Consider the following 27,201-nt stretch of genomic DNA (forward strand, 5'->3'; position numbering starts at 1 on the left):
CTTCTCATGGTAGGTGATGAGCGCAGATGGATATACGCGTGCTGGAAGCCTAAGCTCCACTTACCAAGCGATGGTTGTCTGTGGATTACCAATCCACTCTTTGGTGAATGTGGCTATGAAATTTATTCATGGCCTTCTGTAGAACTGGACTTCTAAAAATGTATCTAAGTGATGCCCGATAGACAGCTTAGTCATCTTAGTAAAGATCAGTGCCAGGTTCTCAGTGACTAACGTCCCACATTTCAGCCCAAAGTGATGTATTCGGTTCAACTCAATGATGATTCTGAATATATCACTAAGACTCCGCCTGAGCAAGCTGGGTGGAAAGATATTTCCATCCAAGCACCCGTGTCATGAATTATTTTAAACCTCATTGCTTATTTGAAAGGCTCACAAAAGCTGGTGCTGTGATGTAGGGAAGCAAGGCACTGTGGGTTAAAGCACGGTGATCAGGGACTATCTGAACAGGCATCTGCATTAGTGAGGATGGAATCTGGCAGAGCAGGCTGTTCAGAGAGGAAGAACTGTACAGCGCCTGGAGTTTGGGGCTTAGCTGCAGAGAGAAGCAGGAAGGAATCGGGAGGTACAAGTTGCAAAGAAGGCAGGGCTGCCTGAGTGTGAGGACAGAAAGTCTTGGCAGGTGCTGTGGCTTTTATTCTCAGCAAGATAGGAGGAAACTACTAGAGGGCTTGAGAAAGGGACTGACCTTACTCGACGTAAACAGTAATTGTTTAGGGGGGACTATACTATAGAGCGGTGAGGGTGGAAGGAGAAAAACCAATTAGAAGTCATTCAAATGAGAAATGAAGGAGACCACACCCAGGTTGATTGTGGCGATCAGTTTAGGACGGTGTGTGGTCAATGAGCAACAATAACTTCTGAGATAGTCTTAGGGTGATAATGACAACATCTGGCTCGGATAAAAATCTTCCGAGTTTTACAGAAGCAAAAAAAAAAGAGAGAGCCAATTGAAGAGCCAAGAATGAAGTTCCTTCAGGAGGGACAAAAACAAAACAAAAGACCCGGCAGTATGCTACATGGAAGCACTCAGAAGGACAGAGGGCTGCTCTCGTGTAGCTGAGGGGTCTGAGCAAAGGCCCTCACGCCCGAGACTGACGTGAATGTGAGGTGTGCCCTCGTCCTCATGTGTGGAACCATGAGAGCCACCGGCGTCCGCCTCTATTTTGGGTATTATTTTGAAATGCTGAAGAGCAACCAGATACACAATACCTCCTAAGACCAGAGAGAGCGAGGGGAATTTGTCTACGAGTCTCCTTTTAGAGCTGGCACATGGTAAGAAGGGAAATGGGTACCAATAAAAAAATGTGAATTTCATTTTACTTTCCATCTTCCTTCCACTTAAAATAATCATGGTAACTCATATTACTTTCTGCATGAAAACCAGGAAGCCTGGATACTAGTGACCAAAAGGTGAGTTATGGGGTTATCTATTAAGACAAAAATCAGACTCAGCTTACCGTGGTGATGTAGCGGGAGTGGAATTCTGGAGCATCTTTCAGGAACGTAAGGCCAGGGTGTGTATCCACCACATCCTGAAAAAGATCCCATAGCCTGCATCTGAGAAATGTATCTTCCACCTTCTACTTAACACGCTGAAGATAGGGAACTTACTTAGGACATCCGCTTTCACCTAATTCTAACATCAATGCCAATTTTGCATCAGGCTATATTTTTTCCTCCTGGTTATTAACCATAGTTTGCTGCTTCTGTTGCATAGGACATTATGAATTTTACCTGTTGACTGCTAGAGTTTTCACTTCCATTTCTTCTTTGGTTAATATCTCAGGTGAGAAGACAAATCCAAACTTGGTTAGGGTAGAAGATCTATTAATTTTCACTGTTAATTTCTTTCCTTCCTACTCGTCTATCTGCCTATCTATTATTAAGCAGTTGTACAAAGAGGTTTCAATTTATTTCACTGAATTCTCTCATTGTCTGAATCGGTTTTATCACTGACTTTCCAGTTTGTCATGTTTTACATTTACAGAAAATTTGAGAGATATAACACACAGTTTCCATATACCCCACACCGAGTTTCCTCGATTATTAACCTCTTGTAGCACAGAAGAGGTTAATGGCACATATTTTCACTAATAAATCAGTACTGACACATCCTATTACTAGTGTCTTGTTTCTGTTCTAGGAGTTCACATTACATTCAGTTGTCTTTTCTTCTTGGCCTCCTTTGGCAGTGGAAGTTTCTCAGACTTCCCTTGCTTCTGATGGCCTAGACCTGTCAGGTACATACAGGTTGCCCTGGACTGGAATTTGATGCTTTTCTCATGATTAGTCGGGGTTTGTGGGCTTGGGGGAAGAAGATTACAGAGGCAATGTACCATTTTCATCATATCCTGCCAAGGGGACACACGATCACCATGATTTATGACTGCTAACGGTGGCCTTGATCACCAAGCTGAAGCAGTATTTGCTGGGTTCCTCTGCTGTAGACCCAACTCTTCCAAGCTCCCCCTGAAATTGCCATGCACAGTATATTCCTCAGGAACGGAGAGTTTTGTTTCTCTTTGATGGTGGACTATACTGAATTATTTGGATTTTTTCTGCATTGAAGTTTTATCTCTTCTCCCCATTCAATGACTTATTTCCGGGGCTGGGGATATGGCCTAGTGGTAGGTAAAGTGCTCGCCTCGTATACATGAAGCCCTGGGTTCAATTCTTCAGCACCACATACATAGAAAAAACTGGAAGCAGCACTGTGGCTCAAGTGGTAGAGTGCTAGCCTTGAGCGAAAAGAAGCCAGGGCCAGTGCTCAGGTCCTGAGTTCAAGCCCCAGGACTGGCAAAAAAAATACAAAAAAAACCCTAAAACAATGACTTATTTGTGTGTGTGTGTGTGTGTGTGTGTGTGTGTGTGTGTGTGTGTGTGTTGGTTCTGGGGCTTAAACTCAGGGCCTGGCATTGTCCTGGAGCTGGTGCTCTACTACATGAGCCACAGCTCCACATCCAGCTTTTTGGGGGGATAATTAGAGATAAGAGTCTTGGACTGGGTCTGGGAATATGGCCTAGTGGTAGAGGGCTTGCCTTGCATACATGAAGCCCTGGGTTTGATTCCTCAGCACCGCATGTACAGAAAAAGCCAGGAGTGGCGCCGTGGCCCAAGTGGTAGAGTGCTAGCCTTGAGTAAAAAGAAGCCAGAGACAGTGCTCAGGCCCTGAGTTCAAGGCCCAGGACTGGCAAAAAAAAAAAAGGGCCTTGGACTTTCCTGCCCAGGTTGGCTTTGAACTGTGATCCTCAGATCTCAGCTTCCTGAGTAGCTGGGATTACAGGCATGAGCCATCAGCACCTGGCACAAGACTTATCCTTATGTACATGTATAAAAACATACGAATAAATAAGACAAGAGTTTAAAATTTCATAAATAGAAGAGAAAAAAATAAGAAAAATACTGCTATCTCATTTATCTGGTTCCCTCAGCAAAAGGTGCTCCATGTAAGTGAGTTTTCTGGATGGGTAAATGTAATCTATGCCACTAATATAAACCACTTATCTTGCTGAAGTCTGCTAAAAGGACCAAGGAGGGGCTGGGAATGTGGCCTAGTGGTAGAGAGCTTGCCTCCCATACATGAAGCCCTGGGTTCAATCCCCCAGCACCACATATACAAAAAAGGGCCAGAAGTGGTGCTGCGGCTCAAGTGATAGAGTGCTAGCCTTGAGAAAAAGAAGCCAGGGACAGTGCTCAGGCCCTGAGTCTAAGCCCCAGGACTGGAAAAAAAAAAAAAAAAAAGGACCAAGGACTATTGTTCTTATCCTAAATCACCCTTGGACTGGAGTAATTTCATGGGTTTTATGTCCTATTTTTCTTAGGTTGTTTTTCTTACCCCTCTGACTACTTTTAGAGTCTGGGAACAACCTGTCTTTGTAGCTCTCAGCATGTTTGATTTTATATTGTTATCCTTTCTTCTGATCCTATTTTCATGTCTTGGGTTGAAAATTAAAAACAAACAAACAAACAAAAATGAATCAAACCTTTTAGAAGGATGCTGACATCAACTAGAAAGCCCTGAGTAAAGACTCTGGGTTCATGACATCTGGCCTAGTTATTCTACAGCCTTTTCTCGCTTCCTAATAGGTTCTTAACTATAAGTCAGCCTTCTCCAAGCTTGGAGTCTACGGTTTCTGAAGATGTTTTGGTGATTTCCGTGGGTGGGCTGGGGGAGGGAGGAACAGATGCTCCTCTCCCTGACAAAGTGGGAATAGCCCTGTTTTTTTTTTGTGTGTGTGTGTAAATCTCTTTTGTAGCAGGATCCTATTTTGAATTTCATTTCACAGAAGGATTTTATGGCTCAAACAAGTATAAAAGCCGACTTTTTAAAGAAATTTGACCTCTAGGTTTGTGTCGCTGTTCATGTGTATGAAAGACTTCTGAAACTCTATGCGCAGATGTCATTTTCAAAAGCCAACGTTACCTGAAGTAAAGGGATGAAGTCTTCTTGTTCTAGAGAGCTACAGTTGGGCTTTGCCAGAAGAGAGATGAACTTAGATGCGTCATCATGATTGTTAGTCAGCAACCTGAAAACACACACACACACATACCAGTCAGGAAGATCTGCTACTCGGAACAATGACAGGACACAGACAGACGCTAGCAAGCAACAGGGGATTCCAGTCTGATCGAAGGTCGTTTCGGTTAAGAGTAGGCTAAGAGTCAAATTTGTTCTTTTTTCTGTCAGTCATAGGGCTCGAACTTGGGGCCTGGGCGCTGTCCCTGAGCTCTATTGCTCAAGGCTAGCACTCTACCACTTCTGGTTTTCTGGTGGTCGATTGGAGATAAGAGTCTCACAGACGTTCCTGCCCGGGCTGGCTTTGAACCACGATCCTCAGATCTCAGCCTCTTGAATAGCTAGGATGACAGGCGCGAGCCACCAGCCGCCGGGCTTCAAGTTTCTTCTTGATAGGTGTAGAGGTGAGAAGGGAAGTCCGTGACAATGCCCCAGTTCCTAGCTGGGGACACGAGGTGTCCGGAATACAGACGACAACACTGGACTCCTGGGGATTTTTCATCAAAATGTTCTAGAGAGCTGTTTCTTCCTTACTATGTCTACTGTTTGATCAAACGTGGGGCCTTCAAATGTCAGGCTTTGACTGCAAGAAGCAAAGAGGGTCCTGCCACACCTCAGCAGTCACCTTCCCATCATAGGTGGCTCGTAACCAACTCTGGGTACACAATTCCCTCACTCAGAAATGTCCTCTAAGCTGGGCACTGGTGGCTCCCGCCTGTCATCCTAAGCTACTCGGGAGGGTGAGACCTGAGGATCACAGTTCGATGCCAGCCCAGGCAAGAAATGGTGCTGTGGCTCAAGTGGTAGAGTGCTAGCCTTGAGCACAAAGAGGCTCAGAGACAGCTCCCAGGTCCTGAGTTCAAGTCCTACAACCAGCCAGAAACAATAACAACAACAACAAAAAACCCACATTCTCTAGCTCTTTAGCCTCATATGCATAAGCCTAACTTCCTACATTGGACACATAAGGTCCTCTAATTAATTCTGTATTATTAACTGCCAGTTTTGTTTTTTTTTGTGTGTGCCAGTACTAGGGCTTCATACTCTTGCTGTTTCCCCTCCCATCCCCACTCGTAGGTGATGCTCTACCACTTGAGCCACATCTCTACTGTTGGCTTTTTGCTGTTAACTGAAGATAAAAAGTCTATTGTATTTGTCTTCCTGGGCTAGCTCCAAACTGAGAGTCTCAGATCTCAGCTTCCTAAGTAGCTAGGATTACAGATGTGAGTCACAAGCGCCCTGCTGCTTCAACATTTTAATACGCTATCTTAGCCTTTATGAAAAAGGGTACCATTTGTGGGGGGGGGAGTCAAAAATAAAAAAAGCTTGTCTTCTGTCAGTGTGGTAACTCCAATCATCTTATTTAGCTGCTTGACAACTCTTAAAAAGCACTCTGGTTTTTAAAAGGTACTTTAAACAGGCAGGCACTGGTGGCTCACACCTTTAATCCTTCTTATTCAGGAGGCTGAGTATGACAATCATGGATGGGAAGCCAGCCTTGCAGGAAGGTCTACGATGCGCTCATCTCCAGTTAACCACCAAAGAGCTAACACACACACACACACACACACACACACACACACACACACACACACTTTACGAGCATACAAATGCACGCATACACAGAGGCACTGTGAGGAATACCCACTAGAGGGCACTCCAACCACTTTTAGCAAGTGACTATCATGCCTCAGTCCCTATTAGCACTGGGTATTTCAGGGAGCTTAGAACCAGGGGGAAGGAAACAGACTCTACTGCCTAAAGGGCAGGGAAACAGGCATGGCCTCTTTCTCTCATCTCCCTTGTAGCAAAGCCAGTTGTGGGGTATTTCTTAAAATTAGGATATTCACAGTAGCAGAATTTGGGAACTTTAAGTTCAGCCCTTTTTTCTACCGTGGTAGACTCCAGATTCTAAAAAAAAAAAAAAAGCCTGTTACTGGCCCGTGGAAGACGGGTTGTGGGGCGGGGGGAGGGTCACAAGAAGCAACCTAACTTCATCGGGGGTATCTTCTCCATAGGGCTCAGAATTGCTGGGAAAAACCTTGTAGCCATAAAGTTTAAGTAAGAAAGGTGCGACAAAACTAGGAGATTAAAAGAGACTAGGAAACACTATGCTAAGAGGCCTTCAAGCCAGAGACAGGAAATGCAAGTACTGATGGGGAGTCTGACTTTCACACAGGAGAGCTGGTGTCCACCTTGGTTTAACCTGACAGGGATTACTGAATCCTAAAGTAAGTCACAGCCAGGCCCCTGAGACAGGGCTGGCGGTTTAGGGGATAGCACGTCTGTATGAAAGCACTACCGTCGGTTAGTAGAGTTGTGCAAAGATAAAAGAAAGAAGGCTGGGAATGGGGCGAGAGCCGCCGGCCGACCTTGAAACCCACCCAATTCTTTGGTAGCCCCGGCACTGCTCACACACTTACGTTTTCCACACAGCAGCGAATGACTGTGCCGTCACGAACCCTGTCTTCTCTCCCCCTGCAGCCCTGAACATGGGGGCTTTCCAATAGAGAGGACAGCCACAGGCCTGCAGACCAGAAAACAACGGTGCTGAATGATGACCTGGTTGAGGGAGCTGCTTGCAACCAGGAAAACCCAACAAGGAAACGGGTTGGCATTGTTTGGGGAAGGGAGGAAAGGAGAAAGGGGCAGTGATAGAGGGGTGAGATTGCTTGGGATGGATTGTAAACGCGTGTGGAAACAATGACATCTCCTCTCTGTATAAGGAATAAAAGCTTAAGAAGAAAGATAATTTTAAAAAGGGTGGGGTTGGGAGAGATGAGGGAGGTGAATTATGAAGGAGGTGGCGGAGTAAGATGCGTACACGGACGTGCTGAACTGAAACCCCTCTGTACAATAAGCCGCGTCCCCAGCTCATCCTTTAATTCTTGAGCCCGCCCCCCCAGGCAGTCATTTTATTACTGCATCACTCGGTGTTAACACCCATTACCTATCTCCTCCTCTCTCTTGTACCTAAAATGCTACTAAATTCCAAATTCAAAAAGAGCCAGAAAACGCTAGGCTGTTCCAGAAAACAGCTATCAAATCTGTTCAGAGGGTTATGTTTCAGGGAATAGTGAAAGGAAAAATTTTAAGTGATACCATTTCCTTATATATTAAAAGCTAGCACAAATAACTATCTATTATAAAAGCCTTAGTAATAACTGGGAATTAATATTACAACACTTCAATATCCTAAGATATACTTTTTTCTTTAATAAAAGGCTCTCCTTTTAAATAAAAGTATCTTTTAATTAGAGTTATATATATATTTTTTTTGCCAGTCCTGGGGCTTGAACTCAAGGCCTAGGCACTGTCTTTGAGCTTCCTTACTCAAAGCTCGTGTTCTACCCTTTGGGCCACGGCTCCACTTCTTCCGGCTTAGTGCTTAATTGGAGCTAAGAGTCTCACGGACTTTGCTATCTGGGCAGGCTTGGGTCTACCATCTTCAGATCTCAGCCTTCTGAGTAGCTAGGAGTATAGGCCTCAGCTGTTGAGCAGGAGAAATTCAAGTGGAGAGATGCTGCCTTATGAACAATAACCCGAAGAGAGGAAGGAGCCAGAGGGCTTGAGGAGGCTCAGAAGAGTTTTCCTCAACTTCTTACTAGAAGATAAAATTGTGGCCTATTCTCTCACTCACACTTGTCTTTCTCTTGCTCAGCCTCTGCTCCTATATTGCTTTCATCTTACTAGGTTCATTCTCTGTTCATTTCTATCTTAAAGTTACAGAGAGAAGTGCCAAGTACACACTAAGAATTCGACTGGACATGGACATAAAGCCCCCCCAGGGCTGTCTGAGCTCTAAGACGAATGAGTGAAACTTCATCAACAGATGTAGTTTTCATACAAGGCAACTACTCCACCGCTAAGGCCACATTCCCAGCCCCTGTAGTTTTCATAAACAGAGTTCTCTCCACACTTACGAAACAGATCCCAGTCTTTGCAGCTATACTTAAGTGCTACTCAGAGGTTGCAAACTCACGCCGGCCTTCCAAATAGCTCTCTAAGCTATACCAATACATAAACACACCCAGTTATTGCTTCGAAGATCTCTCTCTCTCCTCTTCCCTCGCAGGCTGCCTCCTCTCTTTCCAACAACCAACCCGTTGTAAGCCTATGTTGTGAAAGCTGTGGAGTTTTCTGCCCACAGCAGATAAGACACAGAGTAAACAAGGACCAAAAATAAAGACAATTTAGTGAGTGCCAACAAACAGCTGCAACTAAGCAAATGAAAACTGGTTTACAGACACAATGAAATCAATATTTAAAATATGTGACTTTAAAGGCTGGGGATATGGCCTAGTGGCAAGAGCGCTTGCCTCGTATACATGAGGCCCTGGGTTCAATTCCCCAGCACCACATATACAGAAAATGGCCAGAAGTGGCACTGTGGCTCAAGTGGCAGAGTGTTAGCCTTGAGTAAAGGGAAGCCAGGGACAGTGCTCAGGCCCTGAGTCCAAGCCCCAGGACTGGCAAAAAAAAAAAAAAAAAATGTGACTTTAAGAATAAGGAGGCAGGGCTGGGGATATGGCCTAGTGGCAAGAGTGCTTGCCTCGTATACATGAGGCCATGGGTTCGATTCCCCAGCACCACATATACAGAAAATGGCCAGAAGTGGCACTGTGGCTCAAGTGGCAGAGTGCTAGCCTTGAGCAAAAAGAAGCCGGGACAGTGCTCAGGCCCTGAGTCCAAGCCCCAGGACTGGCCAAAAAAAAAAAAAAAAAAAAAGAATAAGGAGGCAGGGCTGGGAATATGGCCTAGTGGCAAGAGTGCTCGCCTTGTATACATGAAGCCCTGGTTTCGATTCCCCAGCACCACATATATAGAAAAAGCCAGAAGTGGTGCTGTGGCTCAAGTGGCAGAGTACTAGCCTTGAACAAAAAGAAGCCAGGGACAGGGCTCAGGCCCTGAGTCTAAGGCTCAGGACTGGCAAAACAAAAACAAAAACAACAAAAAAAGAATAAGGAGGCAAAAGCTAATAAAAATGAGTCAGTGTATTAGTCAAAAAGAAAGCACCAAGAAGCTGGCATATCTGCAATCCCAGGATATGGGAGATTTGAGCAGAAAGACTGGATCTGAGGCTAGCCTGAGCTATAAATCAAGGCACTACCTCAAAAAACTAAAACACAGACTGGTGCCGGTGACTCATAATCCTAGCTACTCGGGAGGCTGAGATCTGAGGATCACGGTTCAAAGCCAGCCCAGACAAGAAAGTCCATTTCTTCAATTAAGCACCAAACAAGCTGGAACAAGGGATACTGTGGCGAAAGTGGTAGAGCATTAGCCTTGAGAAAAAATACTGAGGGACAGCATCCAGGCCCAGAGTTCAAGCTCGAGGACTGGCAGAAAAAACAAATGGAACTAAAACACACATACAAAAGAAACAACAATAACAAAATTCCAAAGGCTCAAAACAATGTAAACAAACATGATCATATAATCATAGAATATATGTGTTTATTTTTTTTTGACAGCCTAGATACTACGAAGTCTAGACTGATTCTGTCTTTGCTTGTACCCACCATGCCTATTTTTATTTTTTTGGCCAGTATCAGAGACTGAACAACTCAGGGTGTGATACTTGGGGAGGTTTGCTTGCTCAGTCGGTGCTCTACTACTTGAGCCATGCCTCCAGTCTGGTTTTTTGTTGGTTAACTGGAGATGAAGTCATGCTCACTTTTAGGCCTGGGCTGGCTTTGAAATGTGATCTTCTGGATCTCAGCCTCCTGAGTAGCTAGGATCATAGGTGTGAGCCACCCCACCCACTGGGGCCTGCCTCATGATAACTTTTTTGTGGTCATTACACATGATTATGTGCAGTGCTCGTGAAAACTAGGTACGGGACAGTTTATCTCGCCACATCAGCTAACAATTAAGGTGTTAAGAGCAATGACTACAGAGGCTTGGCTCCTAAGAATGGAATTTAGGGCTATCATCAAGTTAATCAGTCATATACATGTAAAATGGTTATCGTGCCACATGGTCATTAGATATAAACCATAAATTACTAAGTAAATTCACTTGGCTAAGGAAAATAAGTCTTCTATTTTTTAAGCGTTTCCACATTGCTGGCTTCAGCGCTGGCACTTTTCCCTGACGCCCTATCCGGACCCCATTCTCTCTGTGGAGAGCTGTTTTCCCCGTCACCCCAGGGTTCCCTCCCTCCCGTGCCTACATTCCTTCCGCGCCTCCATTGGCCAGCCCGTGGCCATTAGGCCTTCGGCTTTCCTCTCCCTGACGGTGCGGAGTGCTGGTGGCCCACAGAAGTGGGAGCTCTAGACCAGCAGGACGTAGGAGACAGGGCAAACAGGGCTCCCCGGTCAGGGGAGGAGGGGGGCCCATGTGTCTCTATATTCAAGACAAGAGTGGGCTGCACTGGTCACCCACATGGCCTCCCAAGACAGTGACCCCCCCCCCCCCCCCCCCGCCGCTGTGGGGAACGTCTGGGCCTCCCTTCCTCAGGACAGCTTCTCCTCATCTGCTTAGTTGAGGCGTTCCCTGGGAAGCTGGCTTCCACACAGATGGTCCCTGTGCTAGAACTGCCTTTTGGTATTTATGCAGAGAATGTCTGAGCAGTCCCCAATTCAATGACAAAGGTCAGAGGGTGTAGGTGGGGAGAAACAAGTAAGCCCTGTGTAGACATAAACTTTCCCGATTTTTAACCCTAAGTAAGCAATCCAGAAAGCCAGGACTGGTTTTCTTTGTTTTGTTTTTGCCAGTCCTGAGGTTTGAACTCAGGACCTGGGCACTAGGTCCCTGGCTTCTTTTTGCTCAAGGCTAGCACTCTGCCACTTGAGCCACAGCACCAATTCCAGCTTTTTCTGTGTATGTGGTACTGAGGAATCGAACCCAGGGCTTCATGCATGCGAGGCAAGCACTCTACCACTAAGCCACATTCCCAGCCCAGGACTGGTTTTCTTTAGGACTGCTCTCCTAGCCTCCCGCTAGCCCTGCTTTTGCCTTATCCCGCCCTTCTGACCGACAGCCACTGTTGGCTACAGAGCTTTTCTTCTCTAGGTTTGTACAAATGCTCTTAGCTCTGGTCTGACATTTTCCAGCCCACTGCTGGGAGCTGCTTGAGCTTGTCACTGGCCAGATTTTTTTTTTTTTTCTGGCTAGGATCTGCATTTGTAATGGCTCAATAACCAGAGAGTCTCTTGCTCTCCAGAGTCTTAATAGGTTACCTCTAAAGGCAGATTTTATTTATCCTTGCTAAGTTTGTATTTTTGTATGCAGACCCCCAAGTTCCCAGCCCGTTCAGAGAGAACCATCTTGGTTCTGTTGTCTAATACAACAAGCACTCTCAGAGAACTGGGTAAGAAAAAAAAAAGGGCTGAATGTCCTGGAAATAGGGCTTGTACTTTATCTGACCTCTCCCCACTGGAAGTGGGCTAATGTGAGTGCTGTCCAGGAGACACAGCACTAAGAGGCAGTGCGTGTCGGCGGGTGTCCCGGACACACACTGGTGCTGTGAGCTTAGTACTTCCAGGGCTGCAGATTCTTCACAAGCGGAATAAGACAGGTGATGTTCTGATTTCTGGAAGGAAAGTTTGCTTTTCTTTAGAAACAGACGTGTTTCTAAAGAGCAATAAGCAAGTAGTAACACTGGAGTCAAAGGGAGGGTAAAAATAAATAACCAAAGCTGGGCACCAGTGACTCACCCCTGTAATCCTAGCAACTCAGGAGACTGAGATTTAAGGATCATGGGTCAAAGCCAGCCTGGGCAAGAAAGTCCATGAGACTCTTATCTTCAATTAATCACCCCCACATCCCCCCAAAAAATGGATCTGTGGCTCCAAGTGGTAGAGTACCAGCCTTGAGCACAAAACACAAAAGCTCAGGGACAGCGCCCTGGCCAAGTTCGAGCCCTCCAAGACTGGAAATTGCCCCTGCCCCAAACAAACAAAAGAGTTCTATGAAGTAGGACCACAGCTAGCTATGTAACAGAACTGACTTTTTTTCAACATGGGGTGGGGTGTGTGTGTGTGGAAATGGAGGAACCTACACCTGCTTAAAAACTAACTGAAAGCCACGAGGCACAGGAGAGGGGAATGGTGGAGCTGCTAGGAAAGGAAATTAGGAAATCACCTGAGCACTTCTATTACCTTTGCAATTTTCCCCATTTCATAAATGTCTGCTTTCTGATCTTCAATATCCACGAAGGCATTTTCGATTCTGCTCAGCGTCTGTTCGTGGTTACTGCAGGGCTCTGGGAGTCCTTCCGGAAAGTAGAAGCGTGGAATGTTTATGGACACGGGTGCGTTCACAGCATTATTTGCATGAGGGACAGGGGAGGGAGGTTGGGGGCTACTTGGGAGGGTGGCTGGAGGTGGAAGTGGGGTCCCAGGTTTCTTTTCTGGTTTATTTTGAATCTGGAAGAGAAATGTGATTATAAGACACACCAATTCTAAACTGTATATATAGTTCTTGAGAATGCTCACCCCTAACGGAAAGTCTGTATAAATACAGAAACCACACATTAAGACACACTAGAGGTCAGGAGCTCTACGTAGTCCACAAGGCGGCATGTTTCTAGGGGATGCTTTCCACATTAAATATATCAATACATAAATTACATGTTCATATTCAAGCTTACAGAGATGTATGTTTTAAAAATCCAGCAGTATAGCCAGGCACCAGTGGCTCACGTCTGTAATCCTAGCTACTCAGGAGGCTGAGATTTGAGGATGGCAGTTCAAAGCCAGGCCAGGCAGGGAAAGTCCATGAGACTCTTATCTCCAATGAACCACCAGAAAACCGGAGGTGGTGCTGTAGCTCAAGTGGTAGAGTCTTGAGCTGAAGAGCTCAGGGATAGTGCCCAGGCCCAGAGTTCAAGTCCCATGACCGATCCAAAACAAAACAAAACAATCCAGTGATATGTTGCCACACATTCTTTGCAGGCATCTCAAAATAATCAAAGAGCAACAGCTACTGCAATGTGAAAGATCTGAAGAAATGTCAGTCTGCTGAGATTAGACTAGTAAACTTTTTTTGCAACTGTTCTTGGGCTTTGTGAGTTTTTACATCTTCCTCAATTGGCTGAAAAAGAAGTGAATTCTTTTTTGGGGGTGGGGGAGACAAGCTCTCACTATACTTTGCCTCAGTCTTTTGAGTGCTGGGATTACAGGAATGGGACCAACACACCTAGCTTATTATTGTAACTATATTAGTTTTTTTGTTTTTGTTTTTTGGAGATAGGATCTCCAGTAAAGTCCAGGCTGTATTTGAAGTCAATGTGAGCTCAAGCTGGCCCTGAGTTCACTAAGTAATGCAGGCTGGTTTTAAACTTGTGATCGATCTTTCTTCCTCAGCCTACGAGTGCTGGGATTCCAGACATAAGCCACCAAACCTGGCTTGGGAAGACACAGCTTTCCTCAGGAAGACTGCTGAGTTAGGGCTAATCTGCGAGCAATCAAAGTCAAGACCGCTGGGGTCAGCATGGATGAACACGGTATTTATTAGCTGGGAGGGTGCAGAGCAAGACCTTTGATATTAACTCTGCTTCTTCTCTGACAGAAGTGGGTGCTATTCAGAACAAACAAGGGCGACCTGTCAATGCTTTCACACGAGTGAGAAAACATCTGATTACATTCCATTCCACTCTGCTTTTTTTTTTTTTTGTACATGTGTACCTCTTACCCTTAAGTGGCTGAAAGGCAAGTATTTTTCACTGGTAAACTCCATTTTAATAAAACAGGGTCATAATCCAAAGGAAACTACTAAAACAATGTGTTTATTTTGAGGTTTCAGTTACATTAACTTACCTTCTTCCATTGAGTGCTACCTTAAGGTAGCATAAAAAAAAACAGACCCTTTCCAAAGATTATAAAATCTGGTAATATAAAATGTGCCATACTTACTGGAAAGTTTGCTTTCTGCTCACTTTGAATAAAGTTTCAGTTCAGTACAGAAACAACATTAAAAAAGAAAAAAAGCTAGGTAAGTATCTCAACTCTCCCTTTTGGTCTTTCCCTAATCAGAGCAGTATTTCGATACTCATTCTGACTAGTACTACATTTTATATTATTACGTCACTGCAGTGTTTTTTTAATTGATATATCTTCAATTTTTATTTACAAAAAGAAAAAGGAAAAAGATTCTACATGGTTCATCCACCTAATTGGAAATCACTCTGGGCTACAATAATTATGCTACAATTCAGATGACTATCACTTATTTGTGTGGGCTTTTGATTTGTATTGTACTCTGCTGAACAACTTGTACGGTAAGACAGACACTGGCCCTTAGGTTGTAAGCAAGAAAGTAGAGACAGCAGAGAAGTCATCACAAGGCAGAAATCACTTCATGTCACAGCTTGTTTGGGAAAGATATTTTCCACAATTCAGAAGAAATTGCCACGCCTCATTATCTGCAGATATATAGCACACTACACACCTACGTAATTGTCTCTATACAAGGTTCTTCTGCTTTTGCAATGATCATTATTTAAAAATATCAATATTCTTCAGCAAACCTTTTCTACACATGGGAAACATGTTAATCCTGATTGCATGCAAATAAGGCTTTTAATCTAGCAAGTCTAGTTTGTTTACTACTTTTCTGGCTAAACTGTAAAACATTTGGTAAGTTGTATTTATTGTCTCTAAAACTGGATTCCCTTTCTGTGAGTCCTGTATTCCAGGTCCACGTCTATTTTTAAACCTGTTGGAATCTCTCTACAAATAGCTTTCTGCAAATAGCTGGATAGAGGGCACAGATTAATTCCTTGATCCAATATCAAGATACAAGTCAGTTATAAACTGTGAGTTAGTTCAGTGGGTGGTTTCATTAGTAATAAAAATACTTAAAAAAAAATAAAAACAACAAAACAAAAAAACACCCCAAGCTTCAAACCTGTGTCTGCTGAAATGACTTCAGCCGCTTCTTAAACCGTGACGGGAGAACAAAGTCACAGCCCCTTGCCAGGAAAGCTAACTCGCCCCTTAAATCCGGGTCCCTTCGTAAAGATGTTTCCTTGATCATCATCTTTGAAAAGTGAGCGTTTACTTCACCACTGCCCCAGCGCACTTCTGAAGATAAGGTTTAATAAACTGTCAATCTCGTCAGGTAGAAAGGTACTTTTTTTTTCTTCTTATCTCCCAAAGAGGTTAAATTCAAGCATTGTGTTCTCCCAGCCATAATCCACAGAGGCCACAATCCATGCTTGTTCTGACATGCAGCTGGTTCTCAAATACAGCCTGTGGCTCCCAATTCTTGCTCATAATTTTGAAATTACAAACACACAGCCTGCAAAGGGTCTGGTTGCTCCCGGTGAGTAGCTTTATGTGAAATTGACCTGCACATGTTAGGAATACAGAGCCTTCTGGGAAGAGAAGCACCCACTACTCCTAGTACCAAAGTTAGAAGCATGATGGCAGGCCCTAAAAATAGCAACTTCCCAGATAATGCTAGCTTGTAATTTCACCATGTGAGGTGTTTTGATCCACACAAAGCAGTTTCTCCACAAACTAGGGGAAAAGAATGAGTACAATGCTTCCACTTGTTGCTACTTAGTACTTAATGAAAAAAAAAAAAAAGAACAGGGTGAACTTCTGCTCAAGAATGGGTTTTATTTCTTCATTGGAAGAGAGAAAATATTCAAAATCCTCTAGATACTGCTGGTCACAACATGGAGGGAAGCAGAAACTTTCATGCTCAAATGGTAATTTACAAAGAAATTTGTAAAAGATTAAAAAAGTTTTTTGGCAGAAGACTACCATAGTTACTTACTTTTCTGAAGTGATTATATATATGTGATTTATATATATTATATATAAGTAATAGATATAAATAATAGATATATATCAATCATATGTGCCTGTTACATATTTATAAGGTTTGTATGATACTTTCCTTCAAAAAGCTTTAAAGAAATCATCCAGATGTTTACAATACTCATCAGATTAACAAATATTAAACACTGGCCTCATCTAAATATTTATGAGTGAATCAAGTACTAGCTCATTAAGAGCACACAGATTCCTATCACTGTCATCATTCAATTAGTATTTTAGTTCTAAAAAATGTGAAACTTCAGAAAGCCAAAAATTAGTTTTACCACTGTCTCTTACTGTCCTAAGTTAGCAGCATTAAATTCTCACGTTTTTTCCATAGTTTCCTGCAATTTGGCTTTTTTCCATTCATTTCAAGGCATTGTGGCAGCTTGCAACACGTATAAGAAAGAGTTGGGCTTGTGTGTCTAAACACGTAGTTAAAATTTTTTTTCTGAGCTGTGTAATCCTTAGCGCCTACAAAAATTTAATCTGAAAACTTTCAAATATGTACTACAACTGAAGATTACAATGGAAAAATCACTGGTTTTTTCTCTCACCTTGCAAATGTGTTAACTTTTAAAGTTAGGTAGTTTTCCCATACTCCCTCCCATTCTCTTCCCCCATCTATCTGTCTGTCTATCTGTCTATCTATCTATCTATCTATCTATCTATGGTCTGGGTATGTTGTCATATTCCCTCAATATTTATCTCCATACCAAAATAACAAAAATTTGTTCTGAATGCGATTAGGTCCCCCCACTTATGATTTAATGCTTATTCAGCTAAGCCACACCTTAGCTTGTATTACCCATGGCGTCAGGTGAATTTTCACCTCCTACCTGAAAACAATCTGCTTCTTCAAGTTATACAACATTCTGATCTTAAATTTTATGTGTTTCATGGAGAGCCCTTGGTGTAATTCATGAATTTGTTTATACGTTAATGAGTCACTGTAGCATCTTCCTCAAGTGGCCTCTCTCTCTGGACTAGCCAGAGCTTTCCATGTCTCCTGTAAAACAGCTCCTGATGCCAAAGATGCATGGCGGACTGTTCATTTCCTGCTCTGCGCTCGTATTTCTATCTCAGTCCAGTTGCATGCTTGCTAAGAGTCAACGGTGCCCGTCTCCAATCTGTTTATGCTGGTTGTACTTTTTATAGTAACAATTCAATTACATAAACTAATAAAATATGACCATAAAAAAGCTGAATTTTAAAAAAAAACCAACTTAAGTTTTATAAAGATTTGGTAATGGTAAACAACTAAAAATACTGCTGTAAACTTAGGTTTGGATGAGGTAAAAGAGAAAAGTTAATTTTTTTCTGTTATTGAGATTAAGTAACTACATAAATTGCATGGTACACTTTAACCTTCCCAGTGATGGACACCATCATTCTAATCTACAAGCTTGTGAACTCTACGAACATTAACAATAAAACAATTTCTTCCAGGTCAGGTGATATGTACATTTCTTTCCTCTTGCTTAGTGTCATCTGTTCCCTCTTTTTCTCTCATTTCCTCCCTCCCACTACCACCCTCGAGTTGCTTAGTTTCCTTTCATCAATGTCCATTGCAGCTGTTGGGTCCCTCTGATGTATTTTTTTTTTCACCTGCTTTCCACTCATTCTGTGCCCTCCTCCCAGATTCTTTCAGATGCGCACGTGTATACACCATATGTGAGGTAAAGAATATAGAGTCCTCTAAAAACTGTAAGACAAATTAAGAGATCCTTTGTTTCTTTATCTTGGGAGTTCTTTTCAATCTGTGTATTATTTTATGTACATATGAAGAGGTGCTTAGGTCTTACTATTTGGTGCTTTTCTCCCCAAAATGTCCTTTTTTTGGTCTCACTATGTGTTGGTATCTTGAGTCCTGTTTGCTTTGTCATGTCTCACTGCATTTTAAATCTAACACCTGCATATCAGGGAGACCATGAGCCATTTGTCTCTCTGTTCTTGGCTTATCTCGCTCAACACGATTTGTTCTAGTTCCGTCCATTTCCCTGTGAATGCCGTTATTTTGGCCTTTCTAATTAATGGCTGTGTAAAATTCCATTGTATATAGGTACCACTTTTTTTTGGATCCATTCCAGAGAAAGATTATTAAAATCTGGAAGATATGTACATTCAAACTGTTTCACTACTGACTTAAGTTCCCTCTGTTAAGAAACTAAAACTGGAGCTGAGTACTGGTGTTATGCCTGTAAAAATCCTAGTTACTCAGGAAGCTGAGCTCTGAGGATGGCTGTTCAAAGCCAGCTCCAACAGGAAATCCCGTGAAATTCTTATCTCCAGTTATCAAAAAATCCAAAAAAATGGAGCTGTGTTCAAGTGGTAGTGTGCTCATCCCCCCACCCCCCAAAAAAGAAATGAAAACTGGAAATCAGCAAATGTGAATGTGAATAAACATGTCATGAATCTTTGTTATGAGACTTATTTTCAAATAAAAAGCTTGGGCCCTATATCAAAAGGTATCTGAATAATTGCTTTGAGTTTAAGTGTTTAAGATATGCATTTCCATATATATGTGTATACACACACATAGTTTACTGTTCTTTACTGCTTATCATGATCAAACATGTTCAAGCAAGAGCTTCTATTTGTAATATCCTATAATCTGATAATTTTCTAATATTGTCTAAACTCTTGGAGGAAAATTCAATTTTACAGTTATTTACTTGTTCAAATATTTTTACAATCACTTGTTTCATGCCAGACACTTTGCGGGGTGTGAAGACAGGGATAAAAAAAAGTTTCTTTTCTTTTTCTCCTCCCTGTACGTCCTAGGACTATATTAGTTTGAAGCAAACGACAAGAAATAATTTTAAGCTGGGCACAGGCAGCTCACATCTGTGATCCTGGCTACTCAGGAGGCTGAGATCTGAGGATTGTGGTTCAAAGCCAGCCCAGGCAGGAAAGTCCATGAGACTCTTATCTTCAATTAAACACCAAAAAGCTGGAGGTAGAGCTGACTCAAGTGGTAGAGTACTAGCATTTAGCAAAAAAGCTCTGGGACAGTGCCCAGGCCCTGAGTTCAAGCCCTAGGACTGTACAATAAAAAAGAATTATTTTTATTTTGTTTACTTCCTATAAGTCTCTGAAGTTTCAAAGTCAGAACAGCAGTTAAAAGTCTAAACAGTGACTGAAGCTCCTCAAAGGAAGAATTTGACTCTGTTGTTAACACTCATGAAAACATTCCTCCATGTCTTTTGATGATGAAATAAGCTCTAAGTTTTGATTTCCCAAGCTGTTAAATATTTCAGAGGGCAAAAGACAGGAACCCTTAAGGGCTTAGAAAAGAACTGGTCTGGGGAAGTTAAGTAATTTGACAGAGGAACTCTAACTAGCCTGAGGTCAGTCGATTTGTTCTTTACTTACTTCTATTTGTACGGCAGTATACTCTCTTGTTCTAGAAAGGATCTGAGAATCTGAGTCAGTTTTGTGACAACTGTAATATAGAACCTAAGAAAGTGGCTTTCAGAGTGACTACATTTTTTAAAAATGTAATTTTATTGTTAGTATTAAGGTGTTATACAAAAGGGGTTACCATTTTATAAGTCAGGTAATGAGTGCATTTGTTTTTTGGACAATGTCACCTCTTCCTTTGCTTTCTTCCTAGTTTCTCCCTCCCATCTCTGCCCACAAGTCACACAATTCATTTTCCACATACTGAATACCACGATTGCATTTGTTCACCCTTTCTGTTTCCATTTCTGTGGACCCCCACTGTCTCCTTCCCCTCAATAGCAAAAGCAGGCATTACCACTACCACCACCAATGACAATAACAACAGAAAACTCATTTCCATTTCCTGGAATTCCTTTTGATAAACAAAATTTTGCTTGTTCAGAGAAGTTATATACTTCTGCTTCTCAGAGGTCTAACTCAGAGTTTTAAGCTATATGTCAATTAAAAAATAAAAGGCTTCAAGAGCTGGGAATGTGGCTCAGTGGTAGAGCGCTTGCCTCGCATGCATGAAGCCCTGGGTTCAATTCCTCAGTACCACATAAGCAGAAAAGGCCACAAGTGGTGCTGTGGCTCAAGTGGTAGAGTGCTAACCTTGAGCAAAAAGAAGCCAGGGACAGTGCTTGAGTTCAAGCCCAGGACTGGCAAAAAACAAAACAAAACCAAAACAAAAAAGGCTTCGTACCTTGTAGTTCTAACTTGCTGAGTCAGTTTAAAAAGGGTAATGATTTGCAATCACAGACTTTAAAATCACTGTAAGTAGGTTTTAAAAGAGGAAACTGAGTACAAAGCTAATTAGTCAATTACTCTTAATCTTAAAATTCAGCATCTATTTTTTGTGTGCCCTCATTTGGTGTTTTTTATTGTTTAATTAATGGCTTGTTCTGTCATTAATGTTATCTTGTTCTTAAGCAAAGAACCACGAGGGTGGGGAAAGAAGGCAGGCAATGGTGGCTATAGATGGTTTTCTTTGTTCTTGCCTTTATTTCACTGGCTAAAGCAACACCGGAAGGCAGAAACCTGTGTTACGGAGGAGATTGTATAAACACTTGCACGTCTTGCTTCAGTGCCTCCAAATGACAGGAACACTTTCCATGACTAATAACGGAAAGCACCTTTTTATTTTTTTGGCAGTAGTTCAAACCTGGGGCCTTGTACCTGTTACACAGCCTCTCTTCTACTTGGGCCATGCCTCCAGACTAAAACCCCGTATTTTTGCCTTTCTGTTTTCTAAATGCCAGGGTTACATGAACTTCTAGAGTCTAAGGCAGAGAGAAGAGAGAAGGAAGAGCCTGAAATTATTAGGTATGATAATTCTTAAGAGCCCAGAATTTCTAGCTTTGATATTCTCTGTCCTTAGTCTACTTTTCTTCTTTCTTCTCACCTTGAGGAATTATTTCAATTACAGATTTCTTATTAGAGAGAGCACAAGAATTAATTTCTGGCCTATAAATATATTAGAGCGCTAATGTTAAGAGTGGAGAATTTCCACTGACACATTAAACGAATGGAGAGAGAGGTGGGGAATAGGGAGAGAGAAGGTGAGAGGAAGAAGAGAAGAGGATATGATTTCTCAGTCGCCTGAGGTGAGAGCTAAATTCAGAGATGTCAAAAGAGAAGTCTGCAACTGATGGTCAAGTCTATCCTTCTGGTGACATGTATTACGCTGCAAACACAATAGGTGATGGAGTTATGCCCCGTGGATTTCAACCCTTCCCAGGGTACACAGCTCAACTGTGGTGTCTAAAAGTATGAAGGAGATGACAGAACCAACCACCTTAGATTAGTCTAGAGGAGGTACTGTTTGCTGGGAATCTCTGGGGAACTCTGACTAAAAATAAGAAAAACAAACAAACCCAATAACAACATAAACCAACAAAGCTGGAAGCATGGTTCTAGTAGTAGAGCACCTGCCTAGCAGGTGCAAAATTTCAAACTCCAACTGAAGCTGATGCTTGATGATTTGTTGACAATATTTTTACTCTTTAAATCAAGAGGCTCAAGTTGTAGTCTCAGCTGTACAGGGATCTCATTAATTTTTACTCTATATGATATCAGCATGGTGGGAAACAGCATTGTAACCAGATTCTGATTTCAGCCCATAATTGTAAAAATCTGAGAAGCTCACGTGGACCTCATTGTGACATTCTTAGCAGTTGTACCTAAATTGGGGGCATCAATGGGGACCTAGTCCTGAAATTGGGGGGGGGGTCTCCTCAGAGATCCATTCCTCTGGTGAGGAGAGGGCTGAGTAACGTTGAAAATTCTGTATGCTAATAAGCATTTCTGGCTATTATGACTGTGAGACATTAAGACAGGTCATCAGAGGTGAACAATTCGTGTCTTAGCATACCTCACTTAGCTCAAATAACTGGTAGCTCTTCACATATCATTATCATTTTGAGGTGCTAAGCATTTTCTTTCCCTTATAAAATGTTAAGCACATCAATATTGCTTGGAAGTATGAACAGATTTCTTCTCAGTTTTATAATTTCTGCAGTTGCCTCTCCAAAAGGGACCAAGTTAGAGATGCTATATAACAGGACTTAGAAGCTGGGATTGCTTAAGGCACTGGACTGTGGAGGCTGCAGATGTGATGGTTAACTAAGAGAAGGATAAATGCCTGGCATCTGTGCCTTCATTCTGCATCTGTCTTCCTTGCTCTCAAGGTTTGAATTGGATTCCTGCTCAACTCTGCAGGTAGTTCAGTTCATTATTTAAGGAATGTTTCTTCAAAACTGGTAACGCACACTTCACTCTCAAGACACAAGGACTGGAGTCACGGAGACATCTCTAGTCACTGCCCGAAACCCGGAAGAACTAACTCCGTCTTCCCTGTCTGACATGTTCTTTATCTCTTTGCCAGCCCCTCTAAGCAGTCAGTCACCCTGGGTTCCAGAATTAACAGATCTCATGGATAAACAACTTAGGAGAAGGGTTGAAACTATTCTCCCGGCAATACCAACTTCCTTTTTCCCCACAAAACCCATCCTTAGATAACAATCAGCCTCAGAGTCCTTGTTTGGTCAGCTATGCAAACGTGCCACCCATGTCTTCATTCTGCTTCCTACCAAACCTGAAAGCTCTTGTCAGATCCCCAAAGACAGATCTTAGGACACAGGACCTCTGCTCTTCCTGTCCTGCCCTCACTACTTGTCGTCTCTTGGATTGATTGGCTTTGGAGAATGTTTGACCTCTTGGAACCCATGCTTTTAACTCTAAAATTCTGGTAACCAAATTAATATTTCTGAATCAACAAATGAGACTCACATCAAGTATTTTTTTTTGTGTTTGCAGAAATGGTAATAAGTAGATGTGAATGAAATAATCACTTAAGAAATTAAAGTAGGAATTGCTGCTTTAAACTTCAATGCCCAAACTGCAACAGAACAGCAGCTACAAAACACGTACTGGTTAAAATGCACCTTTTTTCCCTGCTCACAGAAATATTTTTTTTTCTTATCTTGTCATATTGAGGATTAGACTCAAGCCCTTGTACATGCTAGGCAAGTGCTCTACCACTGAAATAAGTGCCCAGCCCTTGGGTTTTGGAGACAGTGTCTCACTATGCAGTTCAACTTGCTATGTAGCCTAGAATGGCCTTAAACTTGCTATCTGCTTGCTTCTGCCTTTTGAATGCTGGAATTACATAACACCCAGCTCAAGTAAGTTTTTTGTTGGGGGGAGGTATACTGGGATTAAACCCAGGGTCCTACACGTGCTAAGTATACTATCACTTGAACCATGTTCTTCAATTAAAACTTTTAATGAGGCTAAAATAATCTGCAACTTGTCTTTTTTTTATTTTTTATTTTTGCTGGTCCTGGGGCTTGAACTCAGGGCCTGGGCTCTGTCCTTGTCAAGGCTCTACCACTTAAGCCACAGCGCCATTTCTAGCTGCAACTTGACTTTTAAGTTGGCTACATGAATACTATCTCTAACACAATTTTAATAGATTACTATGCAGTATTTAAAATAGGATAAAAAGAGTGTATGTAGATAAAGAGGAAAAGACTTGATAGCTCTGCCACCCGGATATGAATATAAAGAGGGTATTACTAATACTACTGAAGCTCCCTGACTATCCTTGGGTTTCATCTCTCTCTTCCTTCTCCAAGGTTAGCCGCTATTCTGAATACTGTATCTGTTTGTATCTCTGTATCCATGCTTTTTCTTCCTTAGCACTAGGGCTTGAATGCAGGGCCTCAGTCTCTTGCTTAGTTTCTTTTTCCTCAAGACTTTTTGGTGGCTAGTTAGAAAAACAGATCAAGGATTTGTCTGCCTGGGCTGACTTTGAACCATGATCCTCAGATCTTAGTCTCCTGAGTAGCTAAGCTTACAGGTGTGAGAGGATGGTTAAAACCAGTCTGCCTGACTGTAAAGTCTTTGGTTCTCAATGACTGGCCTTCCTAATGTAGAGCATAAAATGGTTAATGAGACTAATTTGTCTTATACTTTTTTTTTTTTTTTTTTGCCAGTCCTGGGGCTAGAACTCAGGGCCTGAGCACTGTCCCTGCCTTCTTTTTGCTCAAGGCCAGCACTCTGCGAACTTGAGTCACAGCGCCACTTCTGGCCTTTTCTGTATATGCGGTGCTGAGGAATCGAACCCAGGGCTTCATGTGTATGAGGCAAACACTCTTGCCAGTAGACCATATTCCCAGCCCCTGTCTTATACATTTTATAAATATCTTTGGAGACTTCTTAGGACTCAATTGTTGGGCCTTACCTTGATCACCTCTGGCGTCTGCTGAATCAAAACCACGGAAGTGGTATCATTGGCTTTATCACCAACAGGAGTTTTGCAGCCAGGCAGACTGGCCTGGGAGGAGGCTGTCAAGGTTTCCTGTAGAATTTGCATCATTTCCTTCTCTTGAGACAGGCTCCCTCTACCTGATTTGCATTCGACTAGTTCTTGGGCAAAATCTTCAATGCTTTCCAGGATTCTCAATAAGAGAGCTCGATCTTCTTCTTCTATTTTGTGTCCATTGGTTTCAATAATCCTTGTTAGGCAAGAAGGTGAGACTTTTTCTGTGGGTGAGGAGCCTTTAGATTTAAGCTCCAGATCTGCAGGGATTGAACTAATCACGGGACCAGGACTACTTACAGAAGTGAGGTCTGTACTCTGGGTGAGTGGTTCTTTTAAAGAGGTCTCCATCTTCTGGGAGAATGACTCCAAATCCAGTAACAATTTATCAATCTCTTCCTGACTATTAGGGTTCATAAAACCTCTCTGGTCTCCCACTTCCATGTTGAGAACTTTTGATTTAGAGTCTTTCTCAGGTAGATGAACAACTGGTGTTTCAAACACCTTACCAATATTATTTTGCACCAAGGCAGGGCTTTTTGTAAGGTGAATATCATGGTCTGACAATTCGGCTCTCTGTTTGTTTACCTTGAACAGCTCCTGACTGGGCCCATTCTCTGTCCTTTGTCCTTTGTCCAAGAATGCTTTCTTTCCATCTGACTCTTCTTCAATATAAAGAGTTTCCAGTAAGTCACCAGCAGAAACATTCTCTAAAGGATTCCTGGCTGAAGGTGATGGAAGTTGGACAGCTTTTAGAGTTCTGGGATCATTTGCCTCCAGCCTATATAAGGAATTGGTAGAGTTGTTTGGAATGACTTTTGCAGTGTCTGTTTTCCTAGAAATATGCTTGTCATCTTGAGATTCAATAGTTTGAAACTGTCCCGAGTCAGGACCTGACTGCTGGACAACATCTTCATATTTAGGGGGTCGTTCGGTGCCATATATGGGAGAAAAGGGTGTCAGCTGTAAGCTAGGCACATTGGTAACCAGTTCTGTGATATCAATGGCCTCATGCCCTGGCTGCATGAATTCAAATGGTAACTTCTTCAGGTAGGATGCTAACCTCGTCATCACATTCATATAGACGGTCTCAGAGGTAGAAGTTGCATCGTTACCACTTCCTTCGCTCATGCCCCCTCCTGACTTTTTCTTTATGCACTGTTTTATGATATCCGTGCATTTTTTCAAGTCCTCGGAGCATTTCAGTAAGATGTCTAAGCACATTTTGATGTCTGTCCCCGAAGAGAAGTGATCTAGTTTGTGTTTTTCCAAAATCTGAGTCACCAGGTCTTCTTCAGAGAAGTTTTGGAGAAGCATGGAAGTCAGGTTTGTATCAAGTGAGTTTCTATGGGACAAAGACTTTTCCTCCACTGAGGAACTCCGGAGTAAGCCAAAGGCTGGTGAGGGCCCATCACTGTTATAATGGCCACAGAGCAGGTCAAAATCAACCGACCTCCTATTGAATGAGTCAGACTTCACTTTCCTTCCCTTTTTGTAAACGGCATGATTAGAGTTTTTGAGCTTTTCAAGGGAAAATTCTTTTATTTTGCCACTGGCAAAACTGATGGCTTCCCCTGCAATGTCCTTTAAATTACAGGTGTTCTGGAACGTGGATGTTCTCTTGACCCTGGTTATGCCTGCGAGGGCCTGGTGGGAGTAGTCACCTTCTGTGGGGTAAAGGCCATTTTCATGGGGTAGAAACATAGAGTTCAGATCGACATCTTTGAACGGAGACACAGGGAGGTGTAAGAGATCTGCACAGACACTATGGTGAACCACAATGCAGTCCACTCCATGTGTGAACGTGTGGCAGGTTCCAGTGCAATAATGGATAGCCTGCTCAAAACGCCGGTCTATCACCACGCTGCTGTAGTGGTTCACGGTACTAACCACAAGTCTGTAAGCTGCTGCCATAATAGCCAGTCCACCCGGTCCTGGGACGTGCCAACCTTCTACGATGTTTCAAGAAAACGCTCGTCAATGACACTTAACTGAATATGTGCCTAATGGCAATGTTCAGTGATTTCCTACAAATCTAAGGACTTTTCTCACAGAGAGAAATCATATACATCTGAGGTTCGGTAATTATCAGTATACAGTAGCTGCTGCACATGTGTGCCCGTATCGGCAAGTCTAATAATTTACTAATTGTGCTGTTGGGCTGTATTTAGAAATATTAAACTTTTAGGAAAGATATCCTCTTGTATTTCTTCTGTGCTTCTGTTAGGTGCACACATTTGTTATACATTTACATCATAAATCTTAGCTGGTAGTTACACAGAAGTGTTGTGATAATTGAGTCCTCCAGAGGTTTAAATGACCCATTTTTCTGTGACTTAGAGCAACCTATAATAAAAAGAGAAAATAATTAAAACAAAATATGTTTTGGGGCTGGGAAGGTGGCTTAGTGGTAGAGTACTTGCCTTGCATGCATGAAGCCCTGGGTTCGATTCCTCAGCACCACACAAACAGAAAAGGCTGGAAATGGCGCTGTGGCTCAAGTGGTAGAGTGCTAGCCTTGAGCAAAAAGAAGCCAGGGACGGTGCCCAGGTTCTGAGTTCAAGCCCCACGACTAGCAAAAAAAGAAGAAAAGATGTTTTCTTAACAACAGAATTTCTATGTTC

The 27,201-nt window shown here is 42.5% G+C and overlaps 1 protein-coding gene across 2 annotated transcripts in view; it reads right to left on the reverse strand.

Annotated features, from left to right (window-relative positions):
* Positions 1 to 27,201, reverse strand: part of Ppp2r3a (protein phosphatase 2 regulatory subunit B''alpha) — a 74,165-nt gene that overhangs the window by 22,849 nt on the left and 24,115 nt on the right. The window contains exons 3-7 of one of the 2 annotated variants that reach the window (XM_048334973.1): positions 24,500 to 26,923; positions 12,643 to 12,909; positions 6,961 to 7,064; positions 4,445 to 4,547; positions 1,479 to 1,553 (exon numbers count right to left, since the gene is read on the reverse strand). In XM_048334973.1, the coding sequence (XP_048190930.1) occupies positions 1,479 to 1,553; positions 4,445 to 4,547; positions 6,961 to 7,064; positions 12,643 to 12,909; positions 24,500 to 26,491 (2,541 nt within the window). In that variant the 5' untranslated portion in view covers positions 26,492 to 26,923. Of the gene's footprint in view, positions 1 to 1,478; positions 1,554 to 4,444; positions 4,548 to 6,960; positions 7,065 to 12,642; positions 12,910 to 15,391; positions 16,003 to 24,499; positions 26,924 to 27,201 lie in introns of those variants that run through there. The other variant, XM_048334974.1, reaches the window with a different exon arrangement.

The sequence above is a fragment of the Perognathus longimembris genome, chromosome 26 (genome assembly GCF_023159225.1).
Source record: "Perognathus longimembris pacificus isolate PPM17 chromosome 26, ASM2315922v1, whole genome shotgun sequence".
Lineage (NCBI taxonomy): Eukaryota > Metazoa > Chordata > Mammalia > Rodentia > Heteromyidae > Perognathus > Perognathus longimembris.